General features: G+C 53.3%; 7 protein-coding genes across 7 annotated transcripts; 3 read left to right on the top strand and 4 right to left on the bottom strand.

Moving 5' to 3' along the window:
• Positions 1-574: 574 nt before the first annotated feature.
• J7T55_005169 (uncharacterized protein) lies at positions 575-2,546 on the top strand (the record flags this gene model as incomplete). The annotated part of the gene is made up of 2 exons (XM_053144542.1): positions 575-1,772; positions 1,837-2,546. The coding sequence occupies 2 exons, from the start codon at positions 575-577 to the stop codon at positions 2,544-2,546; spliced, it is 1,908 nt and encodes a 635-aa protein (XP_052992893.1).
• A 352-nt stretch (positions 2,547-2,898) lies between these two features.
• On the bottom strand, positions 2,899-4,076 carry J7T55_005168 (uncharacterized protein; the record flags this gene model as incomplete). The annotated part of the gene is made up of 2 exons (XM_053144541.1): positions 2,899-3,659; positions 3,728-4,076. The coding sequence occupies 2 exons, from the start codon at positions 4,074-4,076 to the stop codon at positions 2,899-2,901; spliced, it is 1,110 nt and encodes a 369-aa protein (XP_052992892.1).
• A 3,018-nt stretch (positions 4,077-7,094) lies between these two features.
• Positions 7,095-7,778, top strand: J7T55_005167 (uncharacterized protein; the record flags this gene model as incomplete). The annotated part of the gene is made up of 1 exon (XM_053144540.1): positions 7,095-7,778. One exon carries the CDS (start codon positions 7,095-7,097, stop codon positions 7,776-7,778), a length of 684 nt encoding a protein of 227 aa, XP_052992891.1.
• A 532-nt stretch (positions 7,779-8,310) lies between these two features.
• On the bottom strand, positions 8,311-9,321 carry J7T55_005166 (short-chain dehydrogenase; the record flags this gene model as incomplete). Its single annotated transcript, XM_053144539.1, has 1 exon — positions 8,311-9,321. The coding sequence occupies one exon, from the start codon at positions 9,319-9,321 to the stop codon at positions 8,311-8,313; it is 1,011 nt and encodes a 336-aa protein (XP_052992890.1).
• A 621-nt stretch (positions 9,322-9,942) lies between these two features.
• On the bottom strand, positions 9,943-11,691 carry J7T55_005165 (uncharacterized protein; the record flags this gene model as incomplete). Its single annotated transcript, XM_053144538.1, has 1 exon — positions 9,943-11,691. One exon carries the CDS (start codon positions 11,689-11,691, stop codon positions 9,943-9,945), a length of 1,749 nt encoding a protein of 582 aa, XP_052992889.1.
• A 1,149-nt stretch (positions 11,692-12,840) lies between these two features.
• Positions 12,841-13,275, bottom strand: J7T55_005164 (uncharacterized protein; the record flags this gene model as incomplete). The annotated part of the gene is made up of 3 exons (XM_053144537.1): positions 12,841-12,899; positions 12,952-13,078; positions 13,153-13,275. The coding sequence occupies 3 exons, from the start codon at positions 13,273-13,275 to the stop codon at positions 12,841-12,843; spliced, it is 309 nt and encodes a 102-aa protein (XP_052992888.1).
• Positions 13,276-13,799: 524 nt separating this feature from the next.
• On the top strand, positions 13,800-14,174 carry J7T55_005163 (secretory pathway protein ysy6; the record flags this gene model as incomplete). The annotated part of the gene is made up of 3 exons (XM_053144536.1): positions 13,800-13,802; positions 13,884-14,022; positions 14,101-14,174. The coding sequence occupies 3 exons, from the start codon at positions 13,800-13,802 to the stop codon at positions 14,172-14,174; spliced, it is 216 nt and encodes a 71-aa protein (XP_052992887.1).
• Positions 14,175-14,228: the final 54 nt, after the last annotated feature.

The following is a 14,228-nucleotide window of genomic DNA, read 5'->3' as shown; positions in this document are numbered from 1 at the left end:
TTGGGACTCCGTCAACTTCGAGGTGGTGTCAAGTAATTGTATGCAGTAACGGTGTCTCCCAAGATTGGGATCCAAGGTAGCTCTGTGTTGTAGATCCTGAGCGGGAAGATCCACCTTGTGGGCGTGCAGTGGATGAAGTAATCGGTACTTGGAGAATGGGCCAAAAGAATTGGCGTGGGTCGGTACTGGAAACCTGCCAGGGTTGCGGTCCGATCCAGCGGCTCAGCTCGTCTCTTCGGTGTCGGAGATCCCAAGCAGTGAAACCTGACAACCACGAAACCAATGCCTTCGGCCCCTGTTTTACGGCACCCAGCCCAGCGTCTTTGCCTGCTTTCTTCGTTAATTCAGAAGTCGAGATATCTGAATTCCGAGTATTCCTTCGAGGGCAGCAGGAATTGAGGCGACCTATACCGCAGCAAAACCAATCGATCTCAATCGTCGACGGCCGAGACGACCCGTCACATGCAAATAGCGTCCTCCCCCCTACGACGAAGCCGCTGCTCGGATACTGGCATCTGCGGGACGGACGCATACGATCCAAGGAATTGACAGCCCGTGAGGGCATGTCCTCGCCATGCAGCTCTCTCCGCTGCAGTCGCGATTTGCAGCATCGGCCATCGCCACCGTTGTCCTGATCATCATATACTTCACCCTTTTCCCACCACAATTCGCCTTCGCCGAAGAAATCAGCCATGGCTCACCGATAATAATGGACGCATCTGCTGGGCTGGACGGAGCTGATGTGGAATTGGAGACGAGGGATCTCTGGTACGAGCCAGAGTTTAGCGCCTTCGACCGGAGTATACTCGGGGAGGTGACGAAGAGGGATACGCTGTCACTATCGAACAACGTCCCCAACCAGATGAACCTCGCAGCTGGCGACACGCTGGTCTATCTGTTTCCCAGCTCAGAGCTGTCGAGCACACAGGATACCTCGTCATTGGAGCTGCGGGGTGAATCCGGAACGTCCGAAGAGGAGGAAGGGGATGTCTTCGCAGGCTTGGACGAACAAGGCCAGCTCTCCAAGAGAGCTACGGCTACGACGGTGTATATCTCGGCGAACACATGCCTCCAGCCCCAAGGCAATTCGACGACAAGTTCCGAGCCCCCACAGTTGACGCTTTACGTGTCCAACTCAACGGACAACACCTCGCCGGGTCCTTCGGCTGATGCGAGCAAACAGCAGGCCATAACCTTTAAGGAGGGTGCGGTCATGTTTAACATGACCGCGTCGGATGATCTATACATGGGTGTCTCTGCGAGCAATGTGTCGGCTGACTACTCGGGGATATATAACTTTCAAATCGCTGCGTCGGTCGATATGTGGTACCACAGCTACAACGAGTCCGATGATGACGAGCTCTTTTGGGTGGACAGCGATACCACGTCAGTCCTTCTGATGACACAAAACTTGACCACGGCCCGGAACAGGGACCAAGAGGACCAAATCATGAACTCGAGACCCTATGTCATGTTCGCACAGAATGATGCCGTGCCATCCATCAACGGCATGAGGTACTCGTATTGTGGCTTGGACAATTACGCACAGATTGCGGCTGTTAGAAACGGCCAGGATACAACCCAGGTGACCACTGGCATCACCAGGCGGGGTGCTGGCGGGCATCCCAAGCAGCAATTCTACTTCAGCGGCCTCAATGCCAGCTCGAGGTATCAAGGCATTCTGGCGAGGAACGCAAACGCCACGACAGATGTCAACGTTCCAGGAGGTGGTGGACATGTCTTGCGAGCCACCACCTTCGAAACGAAGTCGAGTAAGTTGATCTACAAGACTCAGTCATATTTCTAGAGGCCACACGATGCTAACGACTCCCTCAGCCGGCGGTAACTGCGCCCTCGTCTTCAATCTCACCTTCTGCGACCAGGTCGCCTACGCCGTACCCAGCAACAATGTCACCTTCCCCAACACCACGGTGCTGGGCGAGTTCTACGACAAGTCCGCTCAGGGGTTCTGGGACGGCTTCAACAAGTCGCTACAGCAGATACCGTGCGAGGCACCTGACGCGCAGCAGTACTCGCTAGTGCGCAACTGCTCGACGTGCGCGACGGCGTACAAGAACTGGCTGTGCTCGGTGACGATCCCGCGGTGCGAGGACTTCTCCGCGACGGACGCTTGGCTGCAGCCGCGGGCGATCAACGAAACGTTCCCCGACGGCACGCGGCCGGCGCCGGACCTCCTGGCGCCCTACGCCGGGTCGCAGGAGAGTCAGCTCAGCTTCCAGCGCAGCCGCAACCCCATCATCGACGAGACCATCAAGCCGGGCCCGTACAAGGAGGTGCTGCCCTGCGAGGAGTTGTGCTACGAGCTGGTGCAGAGCTGCCCGGCCAAGCTCGGCTTCGCGTGCCCCCGCCCGTGGATGACCGGCTTCAACACCAGCTACGGCGTTAGGAGCGCCATCAACGAGCAGGGCAACATCACCTGCAACTATCCAGGGTCGTTCCACTTCTACGATGCGGCGCCGGGCCTGGCTGTGCCGTGGCTTTTGGCGTCTGCGCTCTTCCTGTCTGCTACGGCGGCGGTCTGGTAGAGAGGAAGTGAAGTGAGAGTTGGAGGTGGGACCATCTCGTGCGTAGCATAGCTTTGGTTAGTGATAACGGGATCACTCTTTGAATCATACTGGCGCCCTTTTGTTCTGGAGACAGATTTGTGCAGGACAATTGTATACTACCAGAAAATTCAACACAGACAGGGTGGCAGCATCTAACAGACTTGCGGGAAGCAAATGGCGTTTGAGGACTTTGGTTTTTTTTGCGCGCTTGGTTGATAAACATTGGGGTATCTAGTAATGGACCAGCGGGCCTTCTGTCAAGCCATGGTACGGTATCGAAAGAATTAAGAGAAAGAAGATCGCTATCAACCATGCGCATACACACACGTGTCTAATGGTACGCGTAACACAAAAGGCTACTCTCGGTTGTCATGACATCCTTGACAGTCACGTCGGCCCCCAGGCCAAGGAACGCCAGCTCATCGCCCAGTGTAGCCTGTTCCGCGGCCGCCGCCGCCGAGGGGTCGTCCACCTGGTCTCTGTTACCCCCAAAGTCCACTGCGCGCGCCGCCCAGTCCTCCGCCTGCCACAGCCACCACAGCCGGTCGACCTGTGCGTGGTGCATCATGAACAGCGGGTCGTTGGGCGACGTCCCCGGGACCATATCACCACCGATGACGTTGTGGATCGCGCCGTGGGGCCCGTCCTCGAGCGCGCGCCAGAACGGCACGAACTCGTCGTTGGATTCCGTCATGTTGGCCAGGAACGCCGGCGTGTAGTAGTACGCCGACATGTTGGCGGCGCGCTCCGGGTGCTCGGTTTCGACGACGCCGTCCGCGAAGCCGCGGTTCAGGCAGTGCGGCCGCGAGGCCCCCGCGTAGTACGCCACGGTCAGGTTGGCGAAGGCGCCGTCGGGCACGCACGACGTCAGCGGGTTGGGGCGCGAGGGGGAGACGAAGCCGCCTGGCCCTGTGCCGCCGAAGCCTGTGGTCGGGGAGCCCGAGAGGATGGGTGAGTCCTGCAGGTGGCCGGCGTCGAGGCTCCAGTCCCAGTATGGCATGGCGAAGGTCAGGCCGCAGTCGTCCTGGGGGGCTTGCTCGTAGATGTGGACGAACCATCTGTGCCAAGGGAGGAAGGAGGCTACGAAGTGGACTGCGAATTTGGATGTTAGATGGTGTGCTTGAGGTTTGTGTGAAATATGGAAAGGAGATTTCACTGACTTTTGTTGTTCAACTCGTTGTGTATGTATGGGAAGTCATCGTAGAGTGTTGTTGTCAGGCTCAGCCTTGACGGCTTCGTGGCTAGACATTGTACGGCCGAGATGTAGTCTTCTTGTTCCGTTGTACTTAACGAGCGCCATTCTCGTCGTGAGTCAGGGTTGGAACAGTTCGCGGCGACTATCTCGTCTCGATTGTGTAAGTCCCGAGTATGTAGTTCTCGAGGATGTCTGTGCCGGGGATGTGTTCTTTGATGGTGAAAGTCGTTGAATGGAATTGCCCGGCTTGTCTCCATAAGAGATGTCAAAGCCTGTGCCACGATGGACTTCGACAGCCAATTGATGAGCAACATGGTGAACGAGTGTTTACAAGGGGGTATAACGAGTGACGAGAAAACGAAGGACGTGCAGAGAACTTTCTCCACAAGGCGAGGGCATCACAGTCTAGTATACTATATATCCTCCCGTGTCAAAATCTGCCAGCCTTATGCCAAAGGGTCTGGCCGAAATTGCCGAGTCCCCAAGGGGCAACCGTCCATCACCACGGGACCAGCTGGGATTGTTGTTTCTTGACTCGCAAACCGTTGAGTGCGGAAATAGAAACGCCAAGGATCTAGAACGGGTTCCCCACAATATACGAGGTTCCTGACAAACTGGGCCTAAAAAGCTTAGCATCAACCTAATAGCCCCTTTGAGTGTGAAAAGAGAAGAAAAAAGACCAGTCTTCATCCTCCTGATGCTCCCCCTGCCCGCACATCCGCCCACTTGGTTGGTTGACGACATTCTGCTTCGTGACATCAAACACCCGTGCACTCCATGTTCTGCCGCGGAAATAAGTAAATCATTTCTTTAAGCTATGACCAGTGAGGTCGGGTCCTGGACGCCCCATCCCCCTTCGACTGCCACGACAGAGATCGCTGCCGGGAGCCAGGGCCGAAAGCACTCCTGGCATAGCTTGTTGTGGCCGAGGGCTGTGACTGCGCACAAGTGCACGACACAGCTCCCCAGCGGGTCGGGTCAGATGGTCCGCCCACATCGGATGTCTCCTTTTCCATTCGATTTAGGGAATTTATACCGATGCTTCTGATGAACCTCATCCTCACGCGCTCTGCCTGTCTTCGGGCACCTTCCGTCAAGTTTCTCGCAAATGCTCCGAGATCAGTAGTCCTGTTTACTATGAGCAATTGAAGGATTCTGCCGTCGATCCTTCATAGTGGTAAAGCTGGGTCAAGCTTAATATTATGCACCTTGCTCCTGCATCCGCCGTTGTATGGCGAACTAGCTCGTTGCATTAGGTATCCAGTATCCATTCTTTGCTTCAACGAGACTCCACTGATTTTCTCTCTGCAACTCTTGGCGTGGCCCCATCGGACTCCTGATTACGCACCACGGCCAGGACAGCCTCGGCTTGAGAACATCCAGGTGGAAGAGAGTAGATGCAGGAGTAAGCCTTCAAAGACGTTGACTTGTTCAATCTTCCGGCAAGCACCCGAACGCGAGCGCGAAGTCCCACAGACCATTCGCTCGGTACGACCACGGCTGGCACCGAAACTCTGCCTATAATACATCCCGGCCGAGTCAGCAGCACGTGGGTGAGCAGCGACCCCTTTTGGAAAATTTCACGGGCCTCTTTCTAATTAGCTTTGTGGTGATTCGCTACATGGGTCAACAAATGGGGCAAGTCATGCAAGGCAGAACGACAAATCGAGAAGACAAAGACCCGTCGCATTTGACTTAATCCGGCGGGATCCGCGGGCTGCGGTCGTGAAGTTCCAATAATGCTGCACCTGTTTAAAACGCATGGAAATGGCCGAATTGAAAGGTGTTCTCGCCAATGGGTGCCATTGGACTCCCCAAGCTCAACCTCCAAGTCCCCAACGTTAGAGAGACATATATCACACCTGGAGGGCCCCCTTCCTTCGCCACCCACAATCATGATAAGCCATGACGGGCTAGTGCCATCATGAAAACATATCCGACTCCGCCAGGCTCTTATGTTTCCTGAAGAGCAGTCCTGGTAGATCATCTCATCCAAATTTCTCTATAGCGAATAGAATACTACAGGAACTCCTGTAAGCAATGAACCTATATTTTATAAATATCCACTCGTATCATATAAAATATGTCTAATATTATATCGATGAACCATACATTCAGTGCCTCTATTCTTCTAATATCTTAAATAAAAGAGGCAGTGGATGATTGGTCCCAATGCCCTGACGCTCCAAGTTTCCAGCAGGTGTTACCTTTTAAGATCCAGATTCAATATGAATTTGATTTCTGTTATCTAAGGATTAGCTTGGTCAACTATAGTCAAAGCACATTTATTAATTGATACAACGCTTTATATGTAACCTCAAGTACGAGGAACAGGCGAGACTTTATCACCATTCTGTCAGGAACGAGGTATTCTAAATATCCTATAATATCACGGTGGGAGAAAGACGATTTCTAACATCAGAGTGTGGATTGCCATGGCCACCGCTGTAAATAAGTGCTATTGATGCCTTTTTCACAGGCACGAATTCCATTCTGAAATGTTCACCTGGTATATGTTTCAATCGCTTAGTAATGGAAGGGACTCCATTGCGATGCGGCAGACGTGGGACAGAAGGAAACGTTTTCAACAGACGCAAGCTAGAATTCACTGTTGCGCATCTAAGTTGCCAGCAATACAGGCTTGGTGCGCGATATTGTGTGCGGCATGTGCCATTTTGTCCTGGGACCTGAAGGGGCAAGCCCTGCAGCTTTCAATAGCGATGTTCCTCCTGCTTGACAATCCCCTGTTGTCTTGTTCTCCGTTTGTTCCATCTCAATATCTCTGATTCGAGTTCGGCCCCGTCGGAGCCGAGGCACTTCACCCGCTGGACAGGGTCATTTGCGAGGGTTTTTAGAGGGCGCTTACGCCATCTAGTCTATCTAGTTTAATAGCACGCATCAATTCAGTTTCAATTATAGTTCTACCCTTCGCTCTGTAGGATAATTTACTGAGAGCATGAATAGGGGGAATACTCGTATTTCCGATACCTCCGTAATAAACGTTGATCGACATACGCGTAGTACAATACGTTAGGTTGCATCGGACGGCTAACACCGACGCTCGGGATAAAACTGGTCTATCACTACCTCCTCGTTCAAGTTATACCCCAGGCCCAAAGAACAGCATTAGTCGCATACATGTACAATGGTGGAGTCTCGAAATTTCAGTATCTATCTGCGCCCACTGTGGTTACGCGGCTGTCCGTGCTGCCTTCCTCATCTATAGATAAATGTCTACTCCTCAGCCGGCCACATACAGCTTTGGTACTGGCCGGTCTCGATATTATTCCACAGTCGTTCTCATTCTTTCATTATCTCATTCACATACCAAAATGAAGTCATTCGCTAAAATTTCTTACCTTGCCAATTTCCTTGGCGCTTTCGCATTCGTAGTGAAAGCAGACACATGCGACACCGGCGCCCTCAACACCACCGTTGGAACATACTACATCTCTCAGGCCAACACGACTATCTTCGATGTCGCCGCTGCAACTAATCGTGGCGTCTGCGATATTGGACGTGTCAACTGCATGGCTGACGTCACTATTGTGCCCAACGTCGGACAAAGCATCGTGATTCCTGCGGAGGTCTGTGAGCCTGACAACTCTACTTGTCTCCTGCCCACCACGCCGGGAACGAACACATGCATCAATGGCGGCCCACGTCTATATTATACCGTCAATGGGGACACATACTCGCGCATCGCCCAACGACTGAACCTCACTGTTGACTCGCTTCTGTCGGGAGATGCTTCCGCTACCGATGCTTTACCTGTTGGTCAATTTGTCAAGATCCCGCTCTGCGAGCCCAGTCAATGCATCATACAGCCTTACACATTCACCTACGGCGTGTACAAAGACCTTGCAGAGGAATACGGTAGCACGGTTGGACAAATCATGATGTTGAGTCCTACCTACAACTATAGCGAGTACACCCTGAATGGCAACAACGCTCCGACTATAAACTTGCCGATCAACTGCACAGCCCTCTCGTCAAACGTGACTGTCATTTCATGATTGGGCACGACACGATTCAGTCACAGACACGCGGCCGTCAGAGGATATCTCAGAAGTACTCTGCACCTGAGATCACCCAACCTACAAGGCAAGCGGGTCGAGATGCCCGCCCATTGCCACAGTCAGTCTAAGTGCAGTCAGATGCGTGATATCGGATAATGGGACTAGCGAATGGATCGGCTGCTTAATTGGGCAGCCGTAACACGGGAGATGATCAACGGCGACTTGATCAGTGTTGATTGGATTTTGGCATACTTGGGGTTCTGAGTCGAGAATAAGTATACATGGTGATAGTTGTTGACTCAGCGACTTGATTTCTTTTCCCGTGGTTCAGCAAACGAAATGCTCCGCGTCAGGGTACTTTGTAGTCAAATTTCATCAATACGCAGACCATTGCCGCCTTAATTTGACCCCAGAGAGATCTATTTCATCTCCAGGCCCATCATGCATGAATGAAGTTCATAAAGTAGATTCATGTTACTAATTTTCTAATCCAACAATTATGATCCGAAATAAATCATACAAAATTTGATCATTCTTCATCAATACCCACGAATTGATTAGACTTTATCCAGAGCTCTTTGGCTGCGTCTTCATCGTAAGCCCACGGCGCGTACCCAATGTCGCCTTGTGTAACCTTCGCCATGTCCGCAGGACCTTGCTCGACAAGATTGCTGAGATACTTGCCCCCTCGTCCCTCCCATTCCTTGCTCAAAGCAGCGTAAACAGTTGTAGCGGCTCCTTGGGGAATGCTTTTCCTGCGATTTTGAGTCGATTTCATCATGGTCGCGGATCGTTCTTTAGGGAGGAATTGGAAGAGGTTGGTTTCAATGACACCTGGATGTAGAGAAAGCGCATGCACCCCATTCGGCCCGTACCGTCTCTCGATCTCATTTGCCAAGTAGATATTCGCCGTCTTGGACTGGCCGTACGCAGTCCAGGGGTCATAGGGTCCTTTTTCGAAATTCAAGTCATCGAGACGGACTTTGCTGTTACGGTGGAGCGCAGATGACACAGCAACGACCCGGGATTGGAACTCAGGTGTAGAGGCTGCGTGAAGCGCAGGCTTTAGCAGCTGAAACAGGAGGAAATGACCCAAGTGATTGGTCCCAAATTGACTCTCGTAACCGTCTTCTGTCTTGCCCTCCGGAGTGGCCATGACGCCGGCGTTAAGAATGAGGATGTTCAGCTTGTCGCTCAACGAGAGGAAAGTCTTGGCAGCTGCGCGCACAGATGCTAAGGAGTCCAGGCGGAGCTCAATGGCATGAATAGGGCCATCGGACTTGGGGCCAGGTCCGTTCTTGACACTGTCGATGGCCTTTTGTGCCTTAGTTGAGTCTCTAGCCGTGAGAAAGAGGGCGGCACCTGTGGCGTGGATAGCGCGTGCCGTTTCAACACCGAGGCCTGTGTTGGCGCCTGTAATGAGGAACACTTTTCCCGTCAACCTTCCAATGAGGCCTTCATCCTCGACAACTTGAAGGGCCGTGGGCCGCGCATCTCCAGGGCCTTGGGGACTGACGTGGGAAGCGGCGTATCGAGACATTGCGAATCGGAATTGCTGATAATGTCAATTTCGAAATTTTGATTAGCCCGATGAATCTATGTGACTCCAGACAAGAATTGTCTGAGCTTTAAATACTAGAAAGATTGTATCAGGTGGGTGCACATCCAGTTGAATCTGGACTTTTAATATGCCGAATGTCCGTCGGCGTTAAATGTGTTGGACTTCAAACAAGCTTCCAGGGATACCGCAGAGCTGTGCGGAGGCCTTGACATTAAGCTTTCGGACAGGATGGTCGAGACATTCATACTCACACCTAATGCGATTGAAATGCTCGGGCGCTTTAGGCTTCACCCCGGACATTCAAGATCGGGGATACATCGATAAGTTCTAATGAAACAGTTGCATGTATTGAGGGCATACATATAGGGATAACTCACTGCAATTAAAATGAATGTACATGTAATCTAGAATTGTGCAATGTAGTCATACCATGTTGGGGGTGGGCAAAGTGGATGAGATCTTTTCTGAATCTACCAGAACTAGAGCCGAGGGCAATTGTGGGCTGGGCAGTGTTAGGCACCCGCCAGACAGAACGGCTGCCTTCTTTTCCAAGTGCGGTGCTGTTCCTCTCATAAATCCTCTCGTCTGATCCAAGAGTTGTCACGTTGCAAGAACATCTACGCAAAGAGGGGGCAAACGCGTCCTGCTCATGTTTACTTCGTCCGTCACCCGACCTCGTCGAGGAATAGGGAGGACATAACAGCAGCTTGGCTTCCTCGTAAGCCCATCCAGAGATCCATAACGGCTCAAGCCTGCGTCCAGCTTCGCGAAGCGGAAGTTCCACACGAGGACCGCGAGAAAGATCCTCATCTCCATCATCGCTATCTTTCGCCCGAAGCAGCCTCTGAGGCTATCCGAAAAAGGCAGCGAGAATACCGCTTTCGGTTCGAAGCCGCCGTTGGTGTTAAGCCATCGTTCAGGATAGAAGTGGTTCAATGGAGGCCCCGAGTTGCTCCCGTTTTCCGACGTGTTGGTGCTTGCCAGATGGCGCGGCGCTGACTTGGGTTCTTTTTCTAGATACGTCGCTTCTTGATGCGTGACATCCTGCGTCATGAGCACGATGGGCGTCCCGCTCGGGATGAGGTGGCCGAGTACAGTACAGTCTTGTGTCGCTTCGCGGAACGAAATGGGGCCTGTACACGAGTATCGCAATGTCTCTGCAATGAAGGCGTCCAGGTAAGGCAGGTGAGTCGTCATGATCTGCTCACTGGTCGGCGTGATAGCCGACTCCGGCAGGAATTGCAGCAGCTCTTCGTGGAGTCTTTTCTGGACAGTCTGGTCGTCCGCGAGATATTTCAATGCCCATCCGATGGATGATGCCGTCGTTTCGTGACCTGTGATGAGCAGCTCGATCAGCTCGCTTCTAAGCGCCGCGTCCGACACGATCTTTTCTGTTTGGGGTCTCGAGGTAGCTCTCTGAAGGACCAGTTCCAACGCGCTGATTGGATAGGAAGCAGCCTTCTCCTCGCCCCCCAGCTTTTGGCGTACGTCGTTGACGACGCGCTGCAAGGAGGCCTCGACATTCTTCTGTGCCCTTTGGAACGGCCAGAAGAGGTGCCTGAAGACCCATGAATACACCGTTGGCGAAACGCCCTGCGTGACCCAGTCCAAGCACGTGAGAGTCAAGCTGAAGTCTCGGTAGAAGTGTCTTGGTTGAGCTTCTGGTCGACCCCTTCGCCAGTGCCACAGCTTCTCCCCATCCTCCGCGCGTTTGAGATCGGAGATCTCGGTCTCGAGCATACCAAGCTCCCTTCCGAGGAGCAAACCCATCATCGCCTCGAGTGTCGACAGTCTGAGATCCCTGCATGCCTCAAAGGGTGAACACTGCTGCGTGCCACCCTTCAACGACCAGAGCTCGACCAGACTCAACGCTGCGTCCCGTATTCTCGGTCCAGCCACGTTCCCCAGGAACACGGGGCTCAACATTGAGTTCCAAGCCCACCTCAAAGCCCTGAAGCTGCCACCAGATGGCATCCCGATGCTCGCTCCGGGGGCTAAGAGTCCAAACCAAAGGCCCATAAGCCGCGAACGATCGATGCTGCTGAGCTGGCGAGTCACAATGTCTTTGACCTCTGCGGGATCTGTCACTACCAGTACGGGGGATGAGGTGCTGAAGGATGGGATGAACGCTTGGAAGATGTGGCTGCGGTGATGGTGAGACCGGGTGTTGAACCAGCGGAAGACCTCCCCGCGGGAGAAGAAGGATATGCCTAGGCTCAAAAGGTCACCCCATGGCATGAAGTAAGAGAGCCGGTTGTACGGAATCCCGGGGAGAGGCTTAGGAATGTAGATGAGTCTTAGGGCATAGAAGAGGATTATGGCACCAAGCGGCCATAATAAGGGCGTCATGACGAAATTGTGAACTTGACATTGTCGCACAATTCACAAATCGCGTCTCCATGGTAGCGGCTGCTGCACTTTAACTTCGATGGAGACGGATACATCGAAAGCGAGCCAGGGTTTGAGTCGCAGGACCATTCAAGCCACTGATAAACCCTGGCTGAGGTCTTCTCGATTGGGCAAGTCGAAAGCTGAGATTCAAGCTGGCTTCGTCCGGCGTTCTCTTGGCCGGTGCGCTAGGGCCTATCATCTTCTCGTCCCCTTCAATAGTCGACGGATTCTCAGATCGTCGCTGCAGGACGGGAGTACTCTCGCCAAGCCAACGCGGTTGTGTTCAGAGCTATACGCCGGGCCGGAGTCTAGCGCTTATAACCGCCGTGACTATGGTTGTGCACTTGGATTAGCTTCAGCGTGACACCCTGTAATGTGGCGTTCTCTGCAGTCAAGAACCAGAACGCCAACAGCTTGGATAGGTGGAGAAAGAAAGTGGAGTAGTATGATCATAAAGGTATCGATTTGAGAGGTCAAAGAATAACACAAATATTTGTAGTAAATGTTTTCTACCACGGTCTGGCAGCTTAAAATGTCAAGTTGTGGTGAACATACACTGATGATCTTGTCGATGTGTGGGGGGCACGTCCCCCACATCCATCTTCGAGGTCTTCAGCTAGCATCGCCAGGTGCGAGTCGTTCTGCTCATCCCATTCGCGCAGGTCTGTCTCCCGCATCGTCTCGTGATCGCACGGCGTATTAGAGCCTGCGGGCCGTGTGGAAAGTGCCGTGTGTGGCCTTCAAGCCAAGGATCGGACACCATAACGCGAAAGACGTAACGACCCCGCTTTTTAATCATCTTGCTTGACCTCTGACGAAAAAAAAACCCTTTGCTGAAGGATCGTGGAGCAGAGGAAATGACCCCAAGTTGTCTCAGACGTCTATCGACCCGGGATGCGGTTCGCACAACGTCCGCCGTCATGTCGGACAGACACTCCGAGAGGTCAGCGCCATCTCGAGTCCTTGATCGGCGAGCATCACAAAGAAGGTCTACAAGGTCAAGCCATTCAGCTCCTATCAGAGAATCAGGCGGGCGGAACCTTGTGCTCCTCCTGTGGCGTAGCCGTGGGCATGGTCGACTCATGCCGGTGCCATCAAGACGGCGGCTCAGGCAGAAGACTTATGTGTCAACTTCGCAACCTGGGCTTCAAGCTGGGCAATCTCCCCTACTCTGACAAGTCAGGAACGTCTCCCAGAAAGTCCAACAGGGTTACTAACCTTCACGCTCGGCTTTGATCTCATCCTGCTCCAGCTTGACCCAGCCCCAGTAGGCCAGCTGGTAGGTGAACATGGCCGTGAGTAGAACCTTCGCGACGGGTCTGGTGAAGTCCTTGTAGAACTGGGACTGGACGAGGAGACGTGTCAGTGGGTGACAGGCAGCAGGGTGACTCAGAAGGAGGAGAGGGCATTCGCTCTTACAAGGGGTGAAGGCTGCTGCGGCTCTGACGAGGCGAATCGTCTCTGGATGGGGGCCTTGAACGCCGTGGCCCGGAATGAAAGCCGAGCCCGTTGGCTGGCCAGTGACAGTGCTCTTGAGTTCATCTTGAGATCTGCGAAAGAAATGGATATGACACAGTCTTTCAGATGGATTTAATAAAAAGTTTGGGCAGTGATGAGGAAACCCTTGACTCGGAACCCTGATGTAGAGAGCGCTGCCATGTGGGCGGGAAAAACGGTCGTGCTCCCAAGGTCTGGTCGCAAAGTGCAAAGTGAAGCTCCACTGATTAGTCTAGCGCCCCCGCAATCAACCGAACAGCTGCAACTGCAAGGGCGACCCGCGGGCAGGGGTAAGCTCTTGGACGACACGTCTCCCGGAAATTCAATATGGAGATGTGGTCGTCCTAGGGGGCCCTGAAATCTGTCCCCATTCATTAGTAGCGACACCTGGATGATCTGGGCGTCAACACCACTTTGCATATATCCGCTCTCCAACCCGATCTTCTTCAGTTCTGCCATATCCCCAGACAACCTGCCCCTCATTCATTTCTTTCTCATACCAGTATATACTCTTGTAATCCTCAACCCGACTCGACTCGACTCGATCATCCCCTCCCTCATACATCACAATGGTAAGTTGAAGGCCCCCTGTGCGCCTCGCGCCTCACAACCACCACCCACGCTGACCAGGCCCCCTTCCTCCCGACGCACAGGCGCAAACACCCCAGCAGCGACGGGCGAACCTCAAGTTCGCCAAGGAGCAGGAGGCAAAGATGGGCAAGTCCCCTGAGGACATCAAGAAGATGGCCAAGAAGGAGACGACCAAATCCCCCATCTCCCCCATCTGGCTCGGTATGCGCCCCGACCCTTCAAGTTGACCCGAGGTGTCCCAACGCAATGAGCTAATCGGTTATTGTTTGCGAAACATAGGCCTCCTCGCCTTCGTCGTTTTCGGCGGCATAGTATTCGAGGTCCTCTCGCGCATCTTCTTCGGCAGCCGATGAGCAGCGAGCGCGCTACACTGCGTTGAGCAACGAGAACGACGGCAGCGATGCGGT

Source organism: Diaporthe amygdali (genome assembly GCF_026229845.1).
Source record: "Diaporthe amygdali strain CAA958 chromosome Unknown NODE_17_length_903054_cov_64_435670, whole genome shotgun sequence".
In the NCBI taxonomy this organism is placed as follows: Eukaryota; Fungi; Ascomycota; class Sordariomycetes; order Diaporthales; family Diaporthaceae; genus Diaporthe; species Diaporthe amygdali.
Note: the sequence above shows the minus strand (reverse complement) of the source record. Positions and strands in the feature narration are given on the sequence as shown.